This window comes from Python bivittatus, unplaced genomic scaffold (genome assembly GCF_059951505.1).
Source record: "Python bivittatus isolate LINGU-HERP-01145 unplaced genomic scaffold, Pbiv_v1 ctg000190_np1212, whole genome shotgun sequence".
NCBI lineage: Eukaryota > Metazoa > Chordata > Lepidosauria > Squamata > Pythonidae > Python > Python bivittatus.
In genome coordinates this window covers 11353404-11379809 of record NW_028277042.1, presented here as the reverse complement: position 1 = coordinate 11379809, position 26406 = coordinate 11353404, and the positions used below count along the sequence as shown (strand labels likewise).

The window sequence follows — 26406 nt, the reverse complement described above, 5'->3', positions numbered from 1 at the left end:
CAGCTCTAAAAGACCTTTCTTTTTTTCATCAGCTTTCCTGTTGAATCCAAACTGGCATTGAAAGATTATTCCATCTTCCATGTGTAATTATAGATTGTGTAGCAGCCACTAACAAAAATAGTTTCAATTCTTTACGCAGCAGGGTTTATTTACTCTCTCAAATGCGGGTAATAAGGCTAGTCTTGGGTCTCGCAAAATATCTTGGTTGGGTATTTTCCTTCTTACAATAAAAACGTTTTCCCAAAAGCTTGGTGTGATGGTATGCCTCACACAACATGCTAGGAGAAGGCTGGATTTCCCACAGTACTGAACCAGTTACAGTAGTACCCAACCCTAGTTTTGCTAGTCAAGTGTGTGGTTTGAACTCAGCTAGGGTTTTTCTCCTCTTTACCCCTGTATGCAAATTTTGAGATGGAAAATGTTATTATCTTAGAGGGGGCCAAAGCACATAACTCCTCTAAAGAGAAGTCATTCCTTCTAGCCTGGAATTCATTTGTTGGTAACTGCCAAATGGGTCTTATAGGATGTGCAATGTGAAGAAGGCCTTCTTATTGCTATGAATGGTGCTCTGTTTATGTTCAGAAACTGCTTCTTTGTCACTGGGCTGAGTCCTTGTTTGGAGCATGGATTTTAGAAAGTGGGCTCTCTAAATTTGGTGTTTCTACAGGCCATGTTTCATGAGCAAAGGGAGGAGAAGGCAGGTGTCTGTGATTTTAGCTGAAAAAATGGTGTGATGACAGGAGGCAGAGAGATATTGAGATAGACTGGCTAGTCTGAGTAGTGGCTAGCGTCGCACATCCTGTTGAATCATGGTTACTGAATAAACTACAGCTGGTTGGGTTTTCACAGCATAGTAAACTAAATGAGGTTCACACTACACATGTAACACCAAGCCACAAAGAACACCTCATTCTGCCTTGAGGATAAGTGAATCCACTTTAAGGAAGAAAATTATGGAAGTTGGATACAAGGGATGTGGAGGTTAAATGTTCGGATACCATCATGAAGTTGCTGTCTGTTGTGGGAAGCAGATGCGATCCTCCAGCTTTGCAGTGCCACAACCCCCTGAAGTGATCAATGATTTTGTAAGACCTCCTTTGAATAAAATCAAAGATTCATTTAGCCTAGCATTGGGCAAGAAATAAACACACCAGTTCCTTTTAATAATTAAATGTACCATGGATTTGCAATCCTGTAATTGCTCAGTACAGTTTGCAAAGCTGAGTTAAGCCAAAAAATTTTGAGAGGGTTCCCACCGTGTGTGCAAGGCGGATCACACTTTGTCCCTGTAATGTGATTTTTCCGCTTTTTAAATTGCTCATGACCTCTTGGGGGTTCCCGACCTGCAGTCTGCAGTCCCCTGCGCTGTGGTGTTACGAGCTAGTCTTCATTTCTCCATTTCATGGCTGAGTGGCCATCCTCTGCAAGCACCCAGTGAAATTTCTGCTCCCTGTAGCCTCTGCCTGGCTGTCAATTGGCTGTGCATGGCCTGCTGCTTACCCACTTGCAACATGTTGTACGAAGGATGTAATTTTCAGCGTGGGTTTCACGGCATGAGAAGATTGGCAGGGTGTAATTTTCAGACGAAAGCCCTTTGGCGTTCCTGCTGCTTCTCTTCCCAGCTTTATACACTCTCTCTGTGATGCCAGCACTGGCTCTTTTAGTGTTTAATCTTTTCTTTTTCCTGTCACCGGATGGTGCATGCTAGAGGAATTGAGGTGAAACAGCTTGCCAAGGGCTAAAAGTACACTGTTCCCTGTGTTTCTCATTAATCTAGAACAGTGTTTCTCAATCTTGGCAGTTTGAAGATGTATGGACTTCAACTCCCAGAACTCCCCAGCCAGCATGAATGAAGGAGTTCTGAAATTTCTAAGATCTTGGGGGAAGGGGGTTGAAAAGACTTGCTCTGGGCCAGAGTTGGGGCTTTTTTTCTTTTTTTCTGATTTGCCCATTGCATGTCTTTCTTCAGGCTTCTGGGGTTCTTGTTTGTGATGTAGTCTTGTGGTATAAACCAGAGAAGCAGGCAAGTGGGCAACTCAAGGAAAAATCCTTGTTGCTGTGTATATGGTAGTGAGTCCTGCCATTGTGTTCCATTAGGTTAGGGCAATGTATCTCAAACTTGGCAAATTTAAGACGCATGGACTTCAACTCCCAGAATTCCCCAGCCAGCCAGGCTGGCTGGGGAATTCTGGGAGTTGAAGTCCATACATCTTCAAACTGCCAAAATTGAGAAACACTGATTTAGAATGAAGGAGTTCTGAAATTTCTAAGATCTTGGGGGAAGGGCCAGACTTGGGGCTTTGCAAAAGGAAAGAGACTCACAGATGTGCAAATGTAGCCCTTTGGATATAGTGCTAAACGACATTGTCCACCATCCCTCCAGGCTGTCTAGGTTGGGAGTTGTGGTCTAGTAGCCTTTGAGGGCTGCAAATTCGAATGCAGCAGATGGGAGAGGGGAATGGCAGAGCCTGCTCCCCTTTCCCATTTCCAAGCCTTGTTCTTTAGGAATTACCATAGTGCTTGGCTACTTCTGTCCCTGAGAAATTAAAATGTGCTGTCCTTTTTCCTTAGTGGGGGAGAGTTCAGGATAAGGAGTAGGTTCTCTACATGGACAACTGCAAGAAGAGAAGGATTGAGCCAGTGCCTTCCTGATTGCACTCTTAGTCTTCTTTCCTTCAACAGGGGATACATCTGTACCTCGTATCTTACCAGCTTTCCTGTCTACACCTGGTTTTATTTTAGAGAGGGCTAACACCTGTGTGTTCATACATGGTGACAATGTAGACCTTTCTTTCTGAGATCACACATCCAACTTCTCCAGGCTGCTGCTTACAGATGGATTGGGACTACAGCTGCCAAACTCCCAATCAACATGGTTTTGGGCAGGTTGGGTGGGTATTCTGGGGGTTGAAGACTCAATATTTCTAAGGGGACCAGTACGGAGAAGTGTGCCATATTTAGTTAACTAGCTATTAATTAGTGGATATTGTGCCTTTCCTCCAGAAGCTCATGGGAGAGCACGTAGTGTTCAGTGGTAGGTTGAGTCTTGGATCTTCCTTCAATGGTAAGTTGAGTTTTAGATCTGCAGTGGTAGGTTGAGTTCTAGGTTGTCCTAGAGCTTCTGTGGCTGAGGATAGCCTCCAACTAGGGTCTCTCAGAGCTTGGAGCAGGGCTTTACATTCTATAGGATATTGCCTATCTTAGCTTTATATTACTCATATGGGTTCTAAGGGGGTATGCATTCCCTGTGATGAGTGTTGTGTTCAGTGAAGTTATATGAAATTTGCATATTTCACTTTTATTTTTGTGAGAGGACATGGGCATTAAAGCAGTGGATGGAAAAATCCACAGAAGGATCCTTATATTAATGGTTTCTGAATGGATGCAAGGATTTAATGTTCATCTATTTTTATTTGCTTGTTTGTTCAGTAGAAGTGGATATATATGTTAAACTGTTTAAACTGTCCGTCCTAGTCAGCCCAAATATGACACCTTCCAGATGCGTGGGAAGGTACCACCATTCCTAAATTCTCAGCACCACGTTAGGAAAGGGTAACTCATTCAAGTGTGGCCTCTCATTCTGAAGAGCTTCTGTAGTGAAGGGAAAATTATTTCTGTGGTTTTTCTGAGTGGCTGTTGGGAGGGTTAAGGATGTCCTTCTTACACCTCAAGTGTGTTCCAGTTGAAGAGCCTTTTTGGTGTGTTTGCCTGTGCTCAGAACTGTGAGAGGTAGTGAGAGAACGTGGAACGAAGAAGGGCAAATGGATCTGGATCCCACTCATACTTTGTGGGATGTCTGAATGAGGTTGCCATCGACTTGTAATCTTCTTACGTTTCCTTCCTTATTCTTACTGGAGAAGGCCCAGTTAACTTGAGTAGGATAGAGGACTTTCTCCACGTGCACAGATCTCCTTTCCGTTAGCGGTATCCGCTGAAAAGGCTAATTTCAAATAATTGTTTAAATAAATGTTCCAGCAACTGGATAAACTGACCTTTCTGTTGCTTGCCTTTTTGTCTTCTGCATAACTGCTTTTAAAATAAGACTCAGCCAGTGAAATATTTTGCAACTGCCTTGAAACAGTCTGGGAGGATATTTTGGCTCCGGCAATGACGTTCCTGTTCTTTCCAACGTCCTCTGGGCCTGCTTTCTCCAAGAAATAGAAAATAAAGACTCTCTGGATTGAAGCTCAACTCTGAGTGACTTAACAAGATAGAATTGGTCTGTTCCCCAGATACTTGTTCAAGTTGCCAGTCTAGCCTGCAGGGCTTTTCGGGTGGCATTCTGTCCAATTGCTAAACGGGTTCCCCATATCTCCGTAAAGACTTAATAGTAGAAATCCTAATGTGAAATAGTGTGGAGAGGTTACAAGATGTAGACATACAGCTGATTTACCGATGTAAAAGAAGAGTAAAGAGACAATGAGTTATAGACAAGAATTGCTTAGATAATATTACGTTATCTCTCATCAACTCAGCATGGCTGGCTGGGGAATTCTGGGAGTTGAAGTCCATACAGCTTAAAGTTGGCAAAGTTGAGAAACACTGTTCTAGAAGAAGGAAATGTAGAGGCAAAACGAAACTTTCTAGCAAAACCAAACAGGATCCGAACACTGAGAACTTTATGGCTTCCATGCTTATTGTGGTTGGACTCCCTTTGAAAGGAAGTCAGAGAAAGCATGGTGCTTATACCAGTGTAAATGTTATTTCTTACAGATCCCCAGGATCAGCATAGTGACGATATAGGAAATATCTGCTGGTTCTACCTCCAATCTTCTAGGAAAGCAGCTAGCTCATAAGCTCTTTTCCAGAGGCCAACTTTGCCCCCCAGTAATTAGGTTCACGTATTGTGCTAAGCCATTGTTTGCTTAATTGTGGTTGATGGAATTGGCTGGTTTTACACAATACACTAATCTATAAATCATGGTTTACAAACTACAATGGTAGGGTTCACCCTTTGAGCTAAACCTGAGTAAACAAGCCAGATAATGGCTGGTTTCATGCAACATGCTAAGTGGGATTAAATGTTAGACAGGGTTTATAGCTTAGGTTGTGTGAACCCCAGTTGTGACTTAATAAATTGTGGTTAAACTATAACAGTGGGCAAATCAGATTAGTAACACTTCTGTTACATGTTACATCACTCTAAAATCTGCCTTGAATTATCTTTTTTATTCAGAATTCTCCCAAATGCTCCTCTCTCATTTGGGAGAAATAATTGGCTAACCAGTTAGTTCCCATGACAACAGATTGCCAGGTGATTGACACACTTGGCAATTCCAGATATTGTTTAGGGCAATTCACTTATTAGCAATACTCAGAGAAGCGTAATAGGAAACCTAACAAGGAGTATCCTGTAAGACCAGCTGAACTGTTTTCAGAAATATGTTGAAGATGAGGAATGCAAAGGTAGTCATGGTGGCCATTATAATGGAACAATCTTTATAAGGCTGGTTGAAAGGTCAACAAAGCATTTGCAGGCTTCTATAAGGAAATATATTGCAAAAAGAAGGGCAGATAATTTTTATCCCTGCTCTCTCTATCCCTCCTCTCCCTTTCTGTTTGGGAGAGAACATCATCGAGTTTAAGGATCTAGATGTAAAGTTCTATGACAGATGTGAAAAATAAGCTAAAGTAAGTTTTAGAAAGATTCCTTCCAAGTCAGACTTGACTCCTGGTGAGTTTGTGGACACATCCATATTAGAAACAAATGAGTGAAAGTAAACACGAATGAAACTTTAAAAAATCATCAAATATCATCAGCCCTGCTGAGATTAAAGAGGGTTATTTTAGTGTCAGCTCATTTAGGATTTCAGCAGTCTTCCAAGTAGCTTTCCTGAACTGAAAGAAGAAAGAGTTGGAGAACTATGGTGCATAATTTCTATTGGCTTGAGAGTCACCCATTTTGAATAGGAAAGTGAACATTTTAAGAAGTAAAACTGATGCATTAAGTATTGGCAAGTCATATGGAACCCATTTTGCTCCTAAACCCTGCAGCCCCCTGAAATATGCAGGGCTGGCTAGGGAATTCTGGGAGTTGAAGTCCACCATCTGAAAGCTGACAAGGTTGGGAAACCCTGCCCTGATGGAACCACAGAGAGCATCTGGTTGTTTTTTCCCAAGTACTCCTTGGAGTTACTCCTCCTTGATTTTGCCTTGCTCACACACACACCGCTTTCAGTGCAGCTGATCAAAAACCAGAGGTGAGGAGTCCCTGCTCTCAGACTTGAGTCAAAAAAGATGTGACATAGAAATGAGATGGGGAGGGAGAAGAAAGGAGTAACCTAAGCACCAATTCTTCCAGTTTGCAATCCTTGTCCCACTGAATGAACTGGAACTAAAACAATTCAGGTAGCCTGGTGAAATAGCCACTGGGCAGATAGGCAGTAGGAAGAGTCCAAGGGAACTAAAATAGCTTTGCTTCTTTTTGTTCTGCAACATGATGAAACAGACAACACTAGGCAACAGTTGCCTTCTATCTGTTTTTAGAAATGGCAGCTGCAGCTGGATTTTTCTCACATTCTTTCTGGGGTCCAGTGGGGCTGGCTTCCGTTGTTTCCCAAGGCCAGACACGCACTTTTTGCTTAGGTTATAGATTCAGACTGCAAGGAGCAAGGCTGACTAAATGATCTTGAGGGAACCAGCTTGATGATGATGAAGAAGATGCTGCCCAACTCCTAGTGCTATGATCTCATAGCAGGGACTCTCGGCTAGAGTAGATAACATACCTGATTGTCATTAGCAAGCAACTGTAGTTAAAGTGATGAAGATGAGCTACTACAATGACAAAACCCTTGGTTCTTTACAGAGTTATGAGTTACCTTTTTGTTGTAATGAACTACTTGCAGTCCATTTCTCATGCTGGCTAGTTGCTTGCATGTCTTCTGTTAACAAAATGGTCCTTTATGGTCCCAGATTTCTCACCTTGCCAGTTCAAGCTCTCCTGTCAACATTGGTTCTGTTGTCTGCTTTTTCTAGAGAGCTGAACAGTTGGGGGAAAATTGGGAAAGAAAGCCCTGTTATCTTCTAGTCTGTCAATCTCAAGCCATTTCTCTATCAAAAGGCTTTGCTACAATAGAATAAAAAATCTAACTAGCTAGATTATGTATAAATTATACAGGTTCAGCAAGTATGTATACAGTAGCATAATTTATTTTACTTCAATTTACAGGCTACTGGAGAAATCTTTATAATATAGGTAAAATTCTGATCATAAGATTTCTTCATTGTTATCCAACTAAAACCAAGAATACCATCCATTCATCCACTTTTTCCTTGCAACTTAAAATTTAGCCTTTTTTAAAAACCAACCCACCAACCCCAAAGTTAAGATTCTTGAGACAATTCCTCACAAACAATAGAGTACCACCAGGATGAAATAGAAAGTTGACATTGGAAGAGATGAGCCACCGTTTTTCCATCAAGAACATTCCTTCCCAGGTATTCGGAATGGGATGGGCTCTTAGGAATGTACGGAAAAAGGTACTCGTTAAGTTACTCAGCTCTTCCACTTTATAATGCGGCTTTGAATGTCTTTTTTTAAATCTGCCATTCACTATAATAAGACATCTGTAGGAATGTAGGAATCTCTTGTACACCAAATCAGACTATGAGTCTCTCTAGCCTTGTAGTATGTGTCTGCCCTTATGTCGGCAATGGTTCTCCAGGGTGTGAAGAAAAACAGTTTCTCCCCATTACTTGCTAACTGTTCTCATCCTTTGCACTGAAGATATCTGGGCTTGAAGCAAGGACTTCTGAGGTCTAGTCTCTCTTCCGTGTGTAATGTATTGTTTTTTACCTTCAGGTTGTAGCATTCCATCTTTTGCAACTTGCTCAGGTGGAATTGCAGACTGGATACAACCCTGTCCTGTCTTCCTCTGCCCAAATAAATGGACACTCTGAAGCCACAAGTACCTACTGAAGCCCTTGAGAAGCGCCTTAGCAGATGAAGGAGCTGCTAAAGCTGAGCTTCATATAGGTAGTACAGTAGAAACATGTAGCATCTTCCACTTTGTGGAGGTAGAAGCAAGAGCAAGTGGGATGTCTCTAGGTCTGTTTATTGTATTCCTGGCTCAGAATACAGATTACCTGTGCGCTGACTTCCAGGTCATCCAAGGATCTGGCAGGATGGGTCAAAATACAGACCATGTAGCGCTTGCTGCATTGGGCTGTGTTACAGAATTATTGTGTGCAGTTAACTGCGTTCCTTGCACCATGGGTTCTGGTTACCATGTGTTGAGCAAGTTCCTGAAAGAAGCATGTTGAAGCTGCATTTCCTCCCCAGTTATCAGTGTCATGCCATCTGCTTCTTGCTTTGTTACACTGTAAGTATGAGAGAAAACGCCCACTCAGATTTCAGCCTAAAATTCACAGGTAGTAGATCAGATGGTTGAGGTAGATGTTGGCCAAGGCAGGTAACCATTTGTCAGAAATGTCTAGCTGGAAAATCCCTGAGTTGAGCTTTGGATAGAGCTAGATGACCTCTGAGAACTTTTCCCACTTTCAGTGACGCTGTGAAATCAGAAGATGAGAACTTTCTGGCTTTGAGCACATTGCTGGATATCTGACTATATCCTGGCCCTGAAATATGCTGGGATCTCCAATTATACATGCATGATACCTTTCTTGGTACCCACCTATCTTCTTGTCTCCCTATTTTTTTTGGTTTCATGATTGGCCGTGCCACTGTGGAAGACTTGTGTGAACAAACAAGCCCCTCTAATGGGTGGAACACCCACACAGTATTCTCTCAATGTCAGATTTGTCCAACTGAGGGGGAAAAAAGAGGGTTACATGGAATTGTTCATTTTAGCAAATTTTTGAACTTGGGAGATCCTTGGTAAAGGACTTATGTAGATTGCTGTCTTTATTTTTCTGTATGTAGCTTGCAGTAGAATGCATGCCTAATAACATTTGGTAATGTTAGCATCCTTGTCTTGTCTCCCAACAGTGTTATGCACTCACAGTTACAGCATTTTGTTTTGCAGTCTTGGAATGTTGCAAAAATCTTAGTCATCACCCGGATTTAATAACCCAAGGCATTTGTTTGGGTGGGACACATCCCTGGTAGGGCCAGACAGAGCATAGAAGGAAAGAGCATAACAGGAACGTGGCAAATCAGGGACTGTATGTGACCTATCTATTATGCAGGCTCCAGAATGGATGAGGCCACGGACTTTGTTTTCTTTCTTTTTGCTTTAAAAAATGGAGGGATGTTAAGGGTCATTTTCCCCTTAAACTCCTCCAATGATTCCCAACCCTGCTTGCTCAGGAGAGTGGCTCCTTTCATGCTGCATAAAGGGTGGTGGAGTCCTCAAGATGGACAGAGTTTGGCACATTAGAGTGAAGTATCCATCCCCAGGACCTCCAGCCAAGGTGCATCACTTGACATTTCTAATTAAAAAGATCAGGTAGCAGGTGATGACAAAACCTTTCTGACCCTGGAAAATGGCTGACGTTCAGAGTAAGCATCTAGTATTTTCCAATCTTGGCCATCTCCAGATCTCCCAGAATTTCCAGCAATGGTCAGATTGGCTGGGAAATTCTTACACTCTGGAAGTTGCCAAGGTTGGAAAAATCTGCCCTGTGTTTTAAGAACTCCACACCTCACTGTTTGAAAGTCAGCTCAAAGGTTGCCCAGAGTTCTACGTCTGAGATCTCATGTAGCACCATGAGGTTTTGATATTCCATAGAAACTTGAGTATGCCCTAGGATGTCAAATTCTGAAGAATGGCAAGACATGTTTACGGGCTAGAACCAAAAAGATATCAGTGCAGAGCAGCCAAAAATATTCTGGCTTCTTTTAATAAATCCATGGGGGCTGCTTCTTTTGATACCTGGCAACGCAGGTATCCCAAAAGTGCTACAAGTATGTAAGATGATTGAGAGGAGCTCCCTGTGAATTGTCCTGGATTTGAAATTTCTTCTGAAGCTTTGGAGTTTCTACTCCTGAGTCCTGGATGGCTCATTTCACAACTTTGGTTTATGGCCTGGGGAAACTTTGCATTAAGTTCCCTTGAAGCCTTGCTTCAAGGTGGAAACTGCAGCCATGTTGATGCGCATGGTTTCCCCATCCCAAGCTCTGGGTGTTTAAAGCACACGATTGCTATGGGGCTTTTCAACTAGGTTTCTTTCCCAGGCTAGCTTAATTTGGAAGGTTTAATGGGAGAGAGTTCCAGGAAATGTGGAACAGCCTGTACCCTGGCAGGTGAGAACGCAAAGCCTTCACGAAGTTAATATTTATCTAGCAAAAGTCACTGCTTCTTCAATATCAGGATTTCTAGACCAGCTGAAGTAGGACGTTCCTGCAACAGTCACCTAACAGGTAGTGGTAATTGTACTACCACAGTGGATCAGGAACATACTGGGATCTGCTAAGAAAATGAAAAAGGAAAATCTAATTCCCCTGGCCACTGACTGCTCAGCGGAGGTCCTCATCTCCCATGGCTCCCTTCACCAAGGCTGGGCTGGCAGTGGCTGCTGGGAATTGTAGTCTCATTGCATCTAGAGCAGTGTTTCTCAACCTCAGCAAATTTAAGATGTGTGGACTTCAACTCCCACAATTCTGCAGCCAGCTTACAGTTGCTGAGGTTGAAAAACCTCTAGAGGGTCATTGGTTCCTGGTTCTTGCATCAAGGGTGCGTTGTCTTTTAGGGTTGGGGTCACACACAGCTTTGGGCTGACATCTCAAGTTGCACTCCAGAAAGCAGGCAGAACTGAAGTGAAACCTGATTACATTATTAACTTTTCTTCTGGCACATTCAGAACGACAACTTAGTAGCAACTTTTGGAGGGGGCATCCAAGGCTTTGGGTAGGATGCAGGTTGTACACGCTTGGCATCTTTCCCTACAAAGTTTCTTGTCTTGGCAATTCTTCACATCCAGTTTGGATGGGTGGTGAGCTATTTTCTGATTTTCCTTCACTGTCAAGTTTTTAGAGGCAAAAGTTGTACGTATAAACAAAAAAGAGAATTTAATAGGGAAAGATATTAAGAGAATATTCTGGTTATATCCTTATTCCTGGTTTTCTTGGCAAGGGGACCACCAACTAAACACTAGCTTAGCTCTAGAAGTGTCACAGAGTAATGAGAAGAGGTTGGCATTATGTAACTCCCTCCCAAGGAAGCTTGTCTGGTCCTCATCTTATCTTTTAGGTGACAACTGAAGATCCGGGCATTATCCAGTCTATATTTTGCCTTCTCCGTTGGGTTACTGCAGTAACAAGGATCTTGGTATTTATTGTTTTTAACGTTTATTACCGCCGGTTTTCCTTAAGATAGATATAGATTAAACTACATGCTTTTTATGTTTGTTTTAATTATTTATTTCTATTAGTGTTATCTGCTTGCTTATTACTGCTGTTGTTTTGTATTGTACTGTAGCCTCATTTGAGAGGAAGAGCAGGGTAACGATCAAAAGAAGTCAAGATGGAACGGCAGCCTTGCACAGTTGGGTGCCCTTGAAAAGGGTTGGAATTTTACTTGGCATCAATGTTAGCCAACCGGTGGCAAGAGGTTTTGGGAACTGTAATCCAAATCATCCAGAAGGCACTGGATTGCCTGTGCATGGTCTTCTTGGTTTGGGAACTTCTTTCTGAGGTCTTCAGCAGAAATCTTCTAATAATACTTGCTATCTGATTCTTTTAACTGGTCAGGCCAGTGGGTGGACCAATGAGGGATTTATATAAGCAAAGCAATTATTCTTCCTCTGAGCAAAAGTCCTGCAGTGTTTGGTTTGAAGGGCCAACATACTTAGTGAGGCAAAGGCAGCCATGTAGGTTGCTGTTTCATAACCAGTAATGTCTTTCTCCTTCTGAAAGAGTTGGTCTCATGGGGTAGAGGGGAGGATCAACTCCCAAAATAGCAAAGCAATCCAGTCCTAAAGTAATTTGTGCAGACGATTAATACAGATCATGCATATATTGTGTTGATGTATAAAATGGTAGCTGAGAATGTAGGTTTATCACTGGAGGATTGTAGATTTTGGGGTGCCTCTTTCGTATCCCATCTTAGTGCATAGGGTGAGGGTGAATGGCCCTTGCAAATCATGAGCAAAATGTTTGCAGCAGTTCAGTTTGGCACTTCTGTAAACCTGATTTGCAAATTCTATTAATTAGAGCTGCTTTACAAAGCTCTGCATTTGGGAAGAGCATGCTTTTGTGTCGTTCAGTCTCTTCGTGTTCACAATATGGTCTTGTCTTATAGCCGTCTCAGCTGTTCAAGGTCAGGTTAACTATTGCTTTGTCTACAATCGGATTTCAAAATCATAAGCTGAGTTGGCACAGCTTTCAGATTCTCATACCTTTCTCCTGAGAAATTGTTTGCTTGTGCTGGAGTGGAGGAGGATCTATACAGAATTACATGTGCCTAAAGTAGAGATCTGACGGCCCAGAAAAATTGCAAGGTGGAAACGAATCCCGTAAAAATGGAGGGGAGCAATTTTTTCCAATTCCTTCAAACAGTGGTATATTGTGTGTGTGAGAGAGAAAGAGAGAATATGCACATATAACTATTCCAAAATTAATAGTGGTAGTATGGTTATTTGCATACCACTATTTTATATAGCATAAGATTTTTTGGCTACTGTATTTAGTTTGGTATTGTCTACTCCAGGGTTTGACTGCATTTTCAGGTGCTCTCCCCAATGACTAAAAATGTTACTGAGATCATCAAACCATGAGAAAATTTGAGAGTCTCATCTCCGAGATCTTGAACAAAAATGCTGAAATCTCTTGGCATTGGTACCCCAAGTCTTCTAGTGATCAACAGATGGCAGTGAGAAGAGTCATCAGTCCTTGGGCCCTGGGTTGTGAATCTTAGTGGTGTGCTTCAGGGTGAACCCTCTCCCACTGCTTGGCACTTGGAATATGAAAACTAGCAGTTTTTGTGTGGAAAACAGATACTTTAGTTATGGACTCTCCTTTGTAGCAGGGAAGATGCTTCAGTTGCCCCTTAGCAAAAGCTAGCATCTTTTTTCTGGTTAAAGGCAGTACTAGAACAAATTATCCCTGCTCCTAGACTTTTAAGGATGCTGCTAATTGCACAGAATTTAACGATGCTTTAGCAATGCCCACGGACTCCAGCTGCTATCATGTCTAACACAGGAAGAGTGGGTGGACTACGCCTCCAGAAATATGTTCAGCAGTTGTGTCCTGAAATTTGGGCAGCAGGTTGATAAAGCACTCGGCTTAACTTTCCCTAGTTTTCAAAGAGAGAGAGATTGTTCCCTTCCTGCCCACATGAGAGTCTTTTTATGATTATTTACTTTCTGCTTTGTGTTGCTAAGTTTGCATGTGTGTTGTTGAGCTGTTCTGTTCCCCATTCCCTTGCTCTCTTTCTTGTCCTTCTTGCCTGTGCTTCCCGGCCAGTCACATGCAAAGAATGGGAGAGAGATGCGTATGTATGCTTATTTTTATTCACAAGTTAACGAGCTAGTGTTTGTTGGCCAAGCTTGGCACAGGACCTTGCTTTTAAAGCGGACTTGTCATCACCCAGCCACGCACAAGTCCCTTGGAGGCTGCCGATTGCCAAATTCTTGGCCTTGGTTCAGTCCTGTGTTTGTAACTGGCGAGTGTTGATTGTTCTGGTCATTCCTCTTGACTCTGCTCTCAGCTGAGTGCCCTTGAATTGGTAGTTGGTGCGATACCTTTTTGGCTTTTCTTCTCACTGCGTCTCTGCACTTTGGGGAATATTTTGTTGCAAACAGGAACCAGGTCTTCTCCCTTAGAGACACTTTCCTGACCTTGGTGGCCTTCAGAAGTTTGGAACCAAGATAAAGAAGTGTGGTCTGAGTCCCTAGGCTAGTGTTTCTCAACCTTAGCAACTTTAAGATGTCTGGACTTCAACTCCCAGAATTCTCCAGCCATCATGCTGGCTGGAGAATTCTGGAAGTTGAAGTCCAGACATCTTAAAGTTGCTAAGGTTGAGAAACACTAGCCTAGGCCCTTTTTTTGTGACTCCCTCCCTTGTCAAAAATTGGTGGCACTGTTCCCCTCCATTTTGAGGTAGCAGACAAATGGAAATAGGAGCATGGGCTCTAGAATAGGTTCCAACCTCCCCAAATCAGACACCCCCCCCATTCAACTTGCCAAATGAAGAACAGAACCATGAACTCTGCATCACCTATTATGGTTCACTCAAACTCTACAGACTCAGGACTTATTACTCCCACCAGCTCCAGCCAACTGGACAATTGTTTTGCATGATGGAGGTTGTAATATATCAGCTGACTTGTCTCTACCTCCCCAGTTGTGGAAAGCCACACTTAGGCTAATTCAGATGGACCCTTAGAAGGGGTTGTGGAAGTATATTTGTGGAGAAATCTCTTGTTTCTTCCCAGTGCTGTTTATGCATAGCAGTCTTTCAGAACCTCCTTGACAATGCCTGCTGATCAGATGATACCCCAAATCTTCATATATTTTAATTAATGAATTTATGGCTAATCAGATCAAGGCGTCATTTTATTCAGGTTGAAGACCCAGTTGTCCTTTGAATGGTATGAGGTTTTATTATATATATTTTCTGTGGATTGTTGTCAGGTGCCCAGGGTTATGTATTTAAGATGGGTGGCCATATACATTCTATAAATAATGTAAATAAGCAGACAAGGGTAAGACAACCTGGGCCAGGACAAAAAAATCTGTGACTTTATTTAAATTTCATTAATGGAATTAGTTAAAAGCTCCTTATATGACTATTTTCTTTGGGGCCATTCAAGGCTTAGGAAGGTCATGGGTAGCACTGGGCCATACCCTCAATGGTGAAGTGCTGGGATCAAACTAAAGAACATTCCTTCTGGGAAATCTCAGGCTTCACAATACATCTCTTGACTATGTATTTTTTTGCAGAAAGTCTTTGTTTTGTATATTGTACACTGGAAAAATTGTCTTGGTCAGCTGCAGTCTGGATGATCAAGAGGTTTCTTCCTGGGCTTCTACAGCTTCAGAGACCAGAAGATAAGCAAAGGACTTTGGTGGAATAGCTGGAAGAGGACTTTTGATGATGATTACAGCAGCCGCTGGTTGAACTTGTCTGGTCTTGGGGGCTAAGCAGGGTCAGGCTTAGCTAACACTGAGTGGGAGGCTATCAGAGAATTCCAGGGCTATAGGCTAGATTGAAAGTTAAAAACATCTTGGAGGAAGGCAAGGGCAAAGTGTTTCCATATGGTTGCCATGAAATCCACAGGAACAGTGCTTGGCTTAAAGGAGACTTCACATACCTAGTTAAGAGACTCCTACATCCTCATTATGGTCCTGCAGAATCCATCCTTATTTCTTTCATGACTCCCTGGTGTCGTATAGAAAGGAAATTTGGGGAGAAAAAATGATGCAGACCAGTACTGTACTAGCTGTTGAAGAACCGATGGGGAGTTAAGTTCTGCATTCGTACAGTAGTAGAGGGGAGCACAGTCCATACAGTTCAAATGCTGCTGCATGTAAGGGATGTGTCAGATCCCTTCTTCTCTCTTCCTAATAGATGGCTGGCCGAATGCTTGTTTGTTTATTTATCCATCCATCTGGACTAGACAGCACCAGCGATAGGAGTAAAAGTCCAGCTGGGAGTCATAGCTCGGAAGCACGAAAAATAAATAAATATGAATAAATAAATATTGCCAACGCTCCAGCTAGATGCATCAATATGCTTTGCAAGAACACATGTTAAAAGCCTTGCTGTTGTGTTGAAAATCATCTGATTAGAATTTTATGGTGTTTGCTCTAAGCCAGGGATGGACAACCTTTTGGGGTCAAAGGCCCATTTAAAAAGAACAGATTCCGCCTCCAAGGGCAGGTGTCTCTATTAACACCCATTGCCATCAGAGCACCAGTGGACAGATAACAAATCAGCGGTGCCCTGCAAGAGATGCCCAAAGGGTGGAAATACCTCGTGCTTTTACGAAGTGAGCCAAGCCATGCGCAGCATGGGATGAGACACACGAGCACACACACACCCAGCCCCAAATTCCACCCTAGAGATTTGAGCCAATTTGAGAGGGAGGATAAATTATTTCCCGGACGCAGAACTCCATCCTAACTAATCTCCCCCATCCAGAAAACCTCAGCCATGCTGATGCTATGCAAACTCTTATACCATGACAAGAGGCCAATTTTTTTCCTTGTTCTCCAAGCTGGTGAAGTTGATCCTCCAGCAAGGGGCACCAGGGTGGCTGGAATTCAGATGGGAGGGTGGGTGGGCGTCCAGCCTTGTTCTTCCGTTATGTTTGCCCACTGTTGGTGCAGATAGTTGGAAAATCTCTCTGGGTGAATTGGGGACCTTCTTTCAAGCAGCCTTCCTTTGTTATGCTTGGCGTGGCAGACGTTTCTGGCCTCTTTTCCGTCCGGACGGATGGGAAGCGGGGGGGGGGTACGGGAAGGAGGCGCTTCCCCTTAATTTCCTGCCTTAATCACGTGGCTTTGGCCCGTTTCCATAGCAAAGGCAAGGAGGTGGGGCTGATGGGCACTCCGGAGCAAGAACGTCTGGAAGACTTCAGTGTTTTCGCTCTGTCCACAGCGTGGAACAAAGGAAACACCACAGGCTGGATCCTGACTGCCTTTCTCTCTCTTTCCCTTTCTGCTTGTTCTTCCTGGACATGGATATGTAAGTCCCTTCCCCCATCCCAACATCTCCAGAACATTTTGAGAGACTGAATTCCTTAGTGGGGCAGCAGTGCTGGAATGATGGGGTCACTGGTTGCTCCCCTGCTTTCTTCTGTAGTGCAGGGTCTCCGTTTAGCTTGGAGCAAAGATGCTCTGTGGCCTGAGGAGTGGTGTGTGTGCGTGTGCGTGCATGCAAAGGGAGGGTGTTGGCAGCAGGCAGGTCCTAGGCTGGTCAGCTCCAACACCTGGAGGACACTGTCAAGCTGGATAGGTGGAAAGCTTTGTTATGCTCTGGCTGGTGGGAATCACTCTTGCATTCGGAACGGCTTATATATCTTTGTAGACTCTTCCAATCTAGGTGAGAGAACAGGTGCCCATCAAAGGGGGTCCTTGAGTAGCAAAGAGCTTGATCTATGTTTTAAAACCAGTCTTGGCATTTATTGGATTTTTTTTTTTTTTAAAGACCACCCATTGGATGCTAACAGCTTTTTCCCTCTGCCTCCCTCCACTCGTGGCGGGGACAATATCCGCACCACTGAGAGTGGACTTCTCAACATTTTTCCAAAGAGGTCGGTTGCACCAGTGTCCTCCCTAGGGTCTTTTCCTTCCTCCCTCCCTCCCTTCATGGGGACACAAAACAACTTGTTTCGGTTTTGCTATTTCTGGTTCACATTGATTTTAAACCCTGTGACTGCTTATTCCTGGTTTTTCTAAAATCACATTTCTGTTTTTTCTCTGGGTCTTCCTTCAGAACAGCTAGTTGAGGCTGATCGACTGAGGATTATTTGGTTATCTCTTGTCAGCAGTGGACAGAGAAAGACCAGAGTCATGATAACTTGCCCATGAAGCTTCCCTCATGAGATTTGTGCTTGATGGGGGAACTGAACCCTGAGGGTAGACCCAGTCTTACCAATGTTGGGGTTACAGTGCGAATAAATTCAGGAGAGCCTGGATTTTCGTGTCCTTGTCCCCAACCCTTTGGTCTTGGTGGTGAGACATTTGGAATAACACCAAATTGTCCCATTGAATCCAGTCACATGGCAGTTTGAAACTGGGGTTTAATCCAGGGTGTAATTTGAATGTGGCTGTCAGTTGTATCCCCTGATTTTTTTTAATAGAGTTTACATAATTTCATTAAAAGTTTTAAAAACAAAGGTAAAAATTAATGCAAACTGATTGAGAGTAAGGAAGAAAAAAGAAATCAGAGAGCTAAAAGTGCAAGAAGGAAAGAAAAATAAAAGGAAAATAGAAAAGGAAGAAAAAAGATATGAAGAAGCGGCTTCTGAACTTCTTTACAGCAGTTATAAGTACAATTATAAATTTACCTCTTCCTCTAATGTTACGTCGTGACTTTCTTCTTTCTGTAATTTATCCTGTCTGATCATCAAAACCATCAATCCTAAGTTTATTTTTTTTCTGTTTTATGCAAAAAGTCCATAAGGGGTTTCCGGTCAGCAATAAAAGTAGATATTGTTTTTTCTCTAATCAAGCACATCCCTTGGTTCTCATAGAAACCGTGATTGTCTTTGTCCTGAATTGCAGGAAATAAATGTAAATCACAATGGTGATGAGGTAGAACCGTGCAGAGGCTGTGGACTGTTGCATCTCGGACTGTGAACGACAGAACATATTTCTGAATGCAGAAAATCTCTCACAGCAAGAAAAATCAGCACAGCACAGGGAGGAACAGTGAAGAACGTGTTTGATCCACTATTTTTTTTTAAGGTCAAGGAAAATCTAACTTTTGATGTGTCAGCATTTAGAGCTGTTAGGTTCCTTGCTGTGGCTTGAAGAAGCATACAGAAGTCCTCTTGATAATTATAGACATTAGCCATTTCATTTTGCTATATATCCTAGATGGGCCCTCATGTGTTATCGCAGCATGCTAATTTGGACTTGAAGTGCAGAGTCTTCATGGTGTAAACATGTCAAATGGGAACCAGTGGCATGGTCAAGCAGTTCCTGATTTTGAAAGGAACTTGGGATAGAGTTATTGAGATATCCTGTTTGAACTTGTGCTTAAAGACATGAGCTAGCAAGTTTAAGCGGAGAACAGAGTCTCTCTGTCTGATGGACTTCTCACTAACGCAGCAAAAAGTTGAAGGTTGTTCACTCGTGGAGAGATGCTAGACTTTCAGCTGCTGCATTTATAATCCTTACCATGTGCTTCCAAATATAGCCTTAAAAAAAAATCATTTTTTGCCACATGTCTCTGGGCAGGAAGAAAAATACTCCTTGGGCAGAGATATACTCTCGGAATGTTACAGACATTTCCTTGTTGATACTTAAGCATGCCTTAATGCGCTGGATTTATCTTTTTATATATGGTATAATTTTTATTGAAAAAATGACATTGATAAAAGGTAAACATGGAAGTATGTAAAGAAAAATTTAATGTGCTGGATTTATGATTCGTAACATAATTTATAGCAGCCCTGGATTTTGCTTCTGTTTCCTACCCTCCACTATTTTTGTTGGTTTCAGTGACTGGTCGTAAGCCCAACACAGCTCCTTGCTACCCTTGCTGTTTTTCTGCCTGTAGTCAACTCCCATGTTTTTGTGGTGCCGTACGCCAGCATGGACACCAAAACAAGTGTTAAGCGGTTCAGATTTTGTGGGGCAGGAACAAAACTGCACACAGTTTAAGGATCCCAGAGAAGGGACCTGGTTGAAGGACCTGGACAGGTGTGTTATTCCTGACAAAACCCTTGCTCATCTGGTTCCTTGTGCATAGGTGCCATGCCTGCTGGTTGTCAGGAGAAGCTGACAACTATGCATCCATTGAGGATATAAACAGGAGGGAAAAGATGATTTGGTCTCCAAATGAATTGGGTAGCAGGATAGCGTTAGCTGCTGACTGGTACGTTGCTTCTCATTTTCCTCGGCTACCTTTTGAAATTACAAGATGTATTGCAAGCCTCTGTAGCTATTTCATTGACTGTATAACTTTATTCCAGCTTTCCCCAGCCTGGGGTATCCCTCAATTGCGTGGACTTCACCTTCCAGAATTCTGGCAATGACCAGGCTGGTTTGGAATTCTGAGAACTGAGGTCCACGGATCGGAGCAAGCCCATGAGAAAGCTGAGATACTTGATAATGAACCAGTTAAATAATGCTGCATCTCAGTTTAGTTGGTGATTGAAAGATACAGTGCACCCATTGAGAATGAAACCTTTCCGACTGATTGAAAGGAGGGGAATGCATTTCTATTTGCAGCCTGATCCATGGGCTTAGTTCCACTTTTTATTCTTTTTTGCTGTTTCTGATTTGTGGTGGGAATTAAGAGAATAGGCCGTGCTTTGTTCCCTGGGCTCAGTTTTTTTCTTGTTTCTCTGCCTGCCAAGAAGACAGCTGTGGGGGAAGTAGAAAGTTGGTTTGTCTGAACAAATGTCTGTTTCCTGCTAAAAATTAACCAGTTTGATCCTGAGGGATGGCTCTGAGTTTTAGTTTGGTCACCAAATGGAAGAACTTGGAGAAGGATGAAAGTAGTAGCCAAACAGATCTCTTGTCCCACTGAAGTTGTCAATAAGAAATGGCCTTCTTGTTTTGTATCCTCTGCTTTTGACAAAATAAGTCTGGGGGGAGAAGCAGGAAACAAATGCCGTATGACTACACTCCTCCTTCTATGAAGTAGTGCTATTCCTTTATTAAATGTATTGATCACATTGATCCCATCCTCGTTTTCTCACCGTGCAGATATTTTCTCTGTTTTGTTTTATATCCAACTTTTGAAAGTGAGCAATCAGCTCATATGCTAATGGAAGGTTGTCAGAATGAATGCAGATCCTAATAGAGTTTCCGCCATTCATTTCTCTGCTTCTTTTCACTGAGGTCATAACCCTGGTCTGATTTAGACTGTATCCCATTGTATATGGTGGCTTCTGCAATTCTTCATTGTTTAAATAAATAAATCCTGCCCTCCATGCATGCCAGAGAGGCTGTTCTACAAGAACCTTCCTTTCTCACCATGTAGTCTGCAAAATGTTCTCACAATCTAGAACAGTGTTTCTCAAGATTGGCTGGGGAATTCTGGGAGTTGAAGTCCACACATTGTAAAGTTGCCAAGGTTGAGAAACACCGATCTAGAAAGCTTGCGTATCAGAGAACCATTCTAATGTTGCCTCATCTATGATGGGCTAGCTTTCTAGAGGCGGGCTTTTATGTTGGAAGAACCTGTACTGATTTGATTTGATTTGATTTGATTTGATTTGATTTGATTTGATTTACTTTACTTTACTTTACTTTACTTTACTTTACTTTACTTTACTTTACTTTACTTCACTTCACTTCACTTCACTTCACTTCACTTCACTTCACTTCACTTCACTTTCTTACTATTGTTATGTTGCATGGAAGAACTTTCCACTGATTTTGGATAAAAAGATCAAGACTTTTGCTTGTATTTTTGTCTGAACTTTAAATGGTTCACAGGAAACTCCGTCTAGGGATTTGGTACAATTATTTACAGAGGATTACACTGAGAAGTGCCTGGATATTTTGAGTCCATTAGATAACTTCGCTCACTGAAATGTGGACAAACAAGGCTACATTGCAGATTTTAATAGCTAGTGCTAATAGGATCAACAGATATTTAACTTAATTTTTGGGCACTGCAGTTAAGTGGGGAACCAAGTGGGGGTTTAACTATCTTGTGTTTTATGGAAGTCGCCAGCTGTTTTGTGTCTTACTTTTTCAAAGGCTGATTTTAAATGTTCTCTGAATCTGAGTTCTTTTCCTTCTTCTCCCCTCCCCCTTTTTTTAATGGGAGGTTTGTAGAATAATTAGACTGCAATCAGATCCTGAGTTTTCAATAGCAAACGATACCACTACCAGTTGATTATATGGAAAAGCCATGTGGATTCCATCAAGTGACAGCCTAATTAGGTGACATAATTGTGGCAGCACTGTTTGTGGGGCAGGCCAGAATTGGAGCTGAGTGTTTTGGAGTGAACTGAGCTGTTCAAGAAAGAAGAGACTTGGTGTGCTTCTGTGTGTATAAATTGTGTGCCAGGGCAGGCAGGAATCCTGAAGAGGAAATACACTCATGGATAGACCACGTTTTGTAGAACGCAAGCATTCCAGAGCAATTGAAGTTCTTCTACAGTCAACTTTTGGGATCGAGCTCTGTAACCACATCAGTCGTTTGGTTTGTTCAAGGCCAAGCCCGTAACCATCTCCAGCCGATGAGCCACAGTGAAACTAATGTTTAAAGAAGGTCTGTGGACACACTGCTCTACCTGTGGTTTCACCAAGCTGCTGGCTTCCTCTGACTTTATTTTTTAAGATCCTTTGAATGAAGATGAATTAAATGGAAAGATGAGGTGCTGCAAAGCTCAGTAGTGGGTTCTAGTATTATTTTCACATTTAAGAAGGTCTCCGGGTCTCAGGTTGACAGTGTAGGCATTCAGGTAAAATAATAATGGAAAGTAGAGGGGAAAGAAAAAACAGGCTAGGGCTTAGAAGAATGCTTTGTTTTCTGGTAAGTGGGCACTCCTGGTGGTTGCCACTTTTGGAGAGTGCCCACAATATGTTGTTAGACTCCCAAATGAATCTACCGGCTCAAAAAGGTTTCCTACCTCTGATTTTTTTAAAAAAATCTTGTTTGCTTTTCAACTTCTTCCCTACATAGGACAAGCTGTGGTATTTCAGAGGAATAGAGCGAAGCGGTGTTTAAGCAGCTCTTGGGTCACTGGCAGGTCATGATGGCAACTGCCGCTGGTGCTGCCAACTCCAAATACCAGGCGAAAACCAAGAGAAAGAATGAAGGATCTTCTGCAGTGCGGCATTCAGCGGCTCAGATGCAGGCTTCAGGCCCAAAATAGCTGCCCGTCCCTGCTTGGAGTTCGTTCCCCCAAACGCTGCTCAAAATATATGCCCTGGGGAAACCGTCTCTGGTTGGCACTGTGCTGTGTTGACCAGGCAGGCACTGCGAGCACTGCGCAAAGGCACACTTCTCGTCAAGTGCAAAATGTAGACACGCCCCACCAGTCCTCCAACGTGCTGGGACAAAGGTGCTTGTTCTCAGTGCAAGAGGCAGTAGTGTAGAGGAAGGGTCTGCAGGGGAATTGAGGGGAGGGACTTTTCCTCCCTGAAACCTCGCCCCACAGCAGTGTTTCTCAACCTTGGCAACTTTAAGACGCGTGGATATCAACTCCCAGAATTCCCCAGCCAGCATGCTGGCTGGGGAATTCTGGGAGTTGACATCCACGCGTCTTAAAGTTGCCAAGGTTGAGAAACACTGCCCTACAATGTTACTTGGCCTACAGGAAGGGGTATAATTTCAGATCCGTGGAGATGATGGACTAGGTGCCCATCTGTATTCCAGAAGTATTTTAGGAGAAATAGTTGTCAGGTTCCAAGTGGGAAAGCATGCTTTTGTTTCTTAATATGACAAAGGACCTGCATTTCTTTCCATTTTTTCAAGGCCTAGCTCAGTGTTTCTCAACCTTGGCAACTTGAAGACGTGTGGACTCCAACTCCCAGAATTTTGGGAGTTGAAGTCCACACGTCTTCAAGTTGCCAAGGTTGAGAAACATTGGCTTAGCTGGTTCTCTAGTGTCGAGCATCCTCTTTTGTGACATCTTTTTCCTATTTGTCATGCAACTCAGAATCCTCTGTCTTTATCTTGGCAACAACCCTATGAAGTATCTTGGGCAGCAGGGTGGCCACTGGCACCAAGGAGCCCAAGTAGCCATACTCCGGGGCATTTTATGGGGCAATGATGGAGGCAGCTGCATTGGGGCCCAGAAAAAAGGGGGGATGACTAAGCAGAGTGGAAGATGTCTATGGATGAGCCACCTGAGGGCACAAAGTGAAGAGACTGGAGTTGCTTGCCTGCATCCTTCATCCCTGAAAAAGTGTCTTGGGCCAAAGGGGCTTTTGGGGGGTCACGTTCACCCCAGACCTACACAGTTCTATGTTAGCCAATGGGTAGATCAAGCTGATAGGGTATTTTTGTGGAGTAGGAATTAACAGCAGAGGAAGCAGTGTTGTTCAGTTCCCAGAGTGTATTGTCAGTGCAAAAGAGCATTTCCTTTGAAGCCCACTGTCTCTCCCCCTTCCATTTCATTTGGCAGAAATCTATCTGCAGTGTTGATCTATGGCTTTGTGTGTAAGGGACCTTTAAACCTGGTGTTGCATTGGCCACCAGATTGCTTAAACCAGACCCGGGTACTGATTTAACCCAATTTGTGGGCTTTGCACAATACATTGACCCATAAATTAACTGTGGATCTGAATTTAAACACCATGCTAAAACACAAACAAACCTAACTAGGGTTAAAGCTACCTGAATAACCTGTTCAGTGAATGCAGTTGCTAGGTTTATAACTGACCTGGTAAGCGTATTGTGAGAACAGGGTCAGTGGCTGAGTGGAGGCTTAAAACTGGATATCTTAGTTTCTAGAACATTCTCTTCACTGACCTATGATTGATTGGGTGGATTATGTGCCATTAAGTTGGTGTCAATTACTAGTGACCAAATACAGTGGAACCTCGGTTTACGAACTTAATTCGTTCCGTGACTCTGGCCGCAACCCGAATTGGTCGCAACCTGAAGGAAATTTCCCCATAAGGTTCAATGTAATTACCGTTAATTCGTTCTGGCGTGGAGGACAGGGAGGCGGCTATTGCTTGGAGGGAGAGTCCCCCTCCCTACGACCACGTGTCAGGGGTGGAAAATGGCCGCGGACCATGTGTCGGGGCGGAAAAATAGCCGCGGACCGTGTCACGGGAGGGAAAATGGCCGTGTATCCTGCTTGTACCCCGAGGCGGAGTTCGCAAACCGAGGTAAATTTTTGCAGCCGGAGCTGGTCGTAACCCAAAAAGTTCGTTAACAGAGGCGTTCGTAACCCGAGGTACCACTGTAAATAGAATTTCTCCAGGATGATCTGTTCCCAAGGCCTTTTAGGTCTTCCAGTGGTGCACCTATCCCCCCTATAATTCAGGCCCTCCACTTTGCTGCTGGTTGTCCTCCTCTTCTCTCCTTCCACCTTTCCCAGAATTATGAACTTCACAAGCGAGTTGAATCTTTGCCTAATGTGATAAGATATCAAAACATGATAATTTGAGCCTGGTCATTTGGGTCTCTAGTGAGAACTCTTGAGTTGATTTGTTCTGTGATCCATTTGTTTGTTTTCTTGACTATCTGTGATATTCTCAGCAGTCTTCTTCAACATCAGTGTTCAAAAATATCAGTGTTCCCTGAGCTATTCTATGTCTAATGTAGCTCTGATTTTTAGAACAATCCTGTAATGTAGGTCAGACTCTATACCTCGATACAATAATATGAGAAAGGGAAAAAGTCAGAAGCTGAAATAATAGGGTCTTGCCTGGACCCTTTAGTAAAATGGAATATCGCCCTACTTTATAGAGCTACTATAAGAATGACTGACATGTAAGTTGAATGCCTCCTATTAATATTTAGCAGCTTGTGTGGATCTGTCTCAGAGCTTAACAACTGCTTCCATTTTAGGATCATTTGTCCGATGACAATTCGTTTGGCTGATCTTTCGAATTGTGTTCTAGACATGTTTTCTCCTCATCCTTTGGGCTGCGCAGATCAGATCTATCCATGACGGGCCAGTAAGTCAAATGCCATGTTAGGCATCAGAAAAAGAGTAAAATAAGGAGCAGCGTGGTCTTTGGTACTCTCTCTGTGTCCATGCCCCACACCCTCTGATGTTGCAGACTCTTGTAATAGTCCAGGGCAGTGTTTCCCAACCTTGGCTGCTTTAAGCTGTGTGGACTTCAACTCCCAGAATTCCCCAGCCAACCTGGGGGTTGAAGTCCACACAGCTTAAAGTGGCCGAGGTTGAGAAACACTGGTCCAGGGAGGCTGAGGTCCAAAAGATTCTGCCTGGATGGGGTGGTTTTACCAGCATAAAATGAGAAAGAAGTTGGGGGTGGCCATGCTGTCTGGAAATTCTGTTTTTCTCCACTTCTCCACCTCAATTGTGATGTTCCTGTTAAAAGTGAATGAGAACAAAAGCAGCAAGTAACTGAGTCATAAGCTTTCTCCAATGTGCCTCCTGAGTTTTTCTGCATTCCTATTCTCTTCTTGCACAGATAAATGACCCTATTTATTTCTGATGGCAGTAGCAATGAGCTATTTCTCTTTTACGCTGCTCTACTTCAGGGCTACAGAAAGCAAAATAGATCCTAGGTTGATTACAGTAAATTGATATTTATTTATTTTTGGGGGGGCTGGCTTCATCCCTTTGGCTGAATCGTCGCTGAACAGACTGTGGTGCTGGGTTCACGCTAATCTACAAACTATGGTTTACAAACGATAATAGCTGGATTCTCATCCTAAGCCATACCCAACAAATCCTGCTGTATTTCCTCTACGCGTTGTTTCCATTTTTACTGTTTCTGCCTCATATGCAGAACTGTCTTCCAGCAGAGGCTAAGAACAGGAGGTGGGGATGTGTTCCAGACTCCCTTCTTTTATTTGAGGGGGAAAAAAACCAGCATTCTTTATTCATGTTAGAGGTCTCTGATGAAATGAAAGTGTTCAGCATGGAACGTGCTTCAAAGAGTAGGAATGTGTGCATGTGGCAGGAGGGTGCAACTAATGTCATTCTCTTAATGCCAGCTGGGGGGGAGAGGTGGTGGGAAGGGAGGAAGCTAAATTGAACCCATTAACCTTTCTTGCAGCTCAGCGAGCCCTGCCTCCCAAGAGAAACACTGCCACCTATTTCAAATTAAAATCTGTTTTCTGGGGGTTGGGTAGGATGGCACGGGTGACAGATCTAGGCCATTCCACCCAGAATAAATATAGGAATTGATAGTTAATTAGCTGCTTCTCCAAGGCAGGT

The 26406-nt window shown here is 43.0% G+C and overlaps 1 protein-coding gene across 4 annotated transcripts in view; it reads left to right on the top strand.

Moving 5' to 3' along the window:
• RIPOR1 (RHO family interacting cell polarization regulator 1) overlaps nt 1-26406 on the top strand; it is a 94833-nt gene that overhangs the window by 17003 nt on the left and 51424 nt on the right. Inside the window, exon 1 of one of the 4 annotated variants that reach the window (XM_088136031.1) lies at nt 16439-16589. The exons of 2 other annotated variants lie outside the window; for them this stretch is intronic. In XM_088136031.1, the coding sequence (XP_087992157.1) occupies nt 16445-16589 (145 nt within the window). In that variant the 5' untranslated portion in view covers nt 16439-16444. Of the gene's footprint in view, nt 1-16438; nt 16590-26406 lie in introns of those variants that run through there. One more of the 4 variants, XM_088136032.1, reaches the window with a different exon arrangement.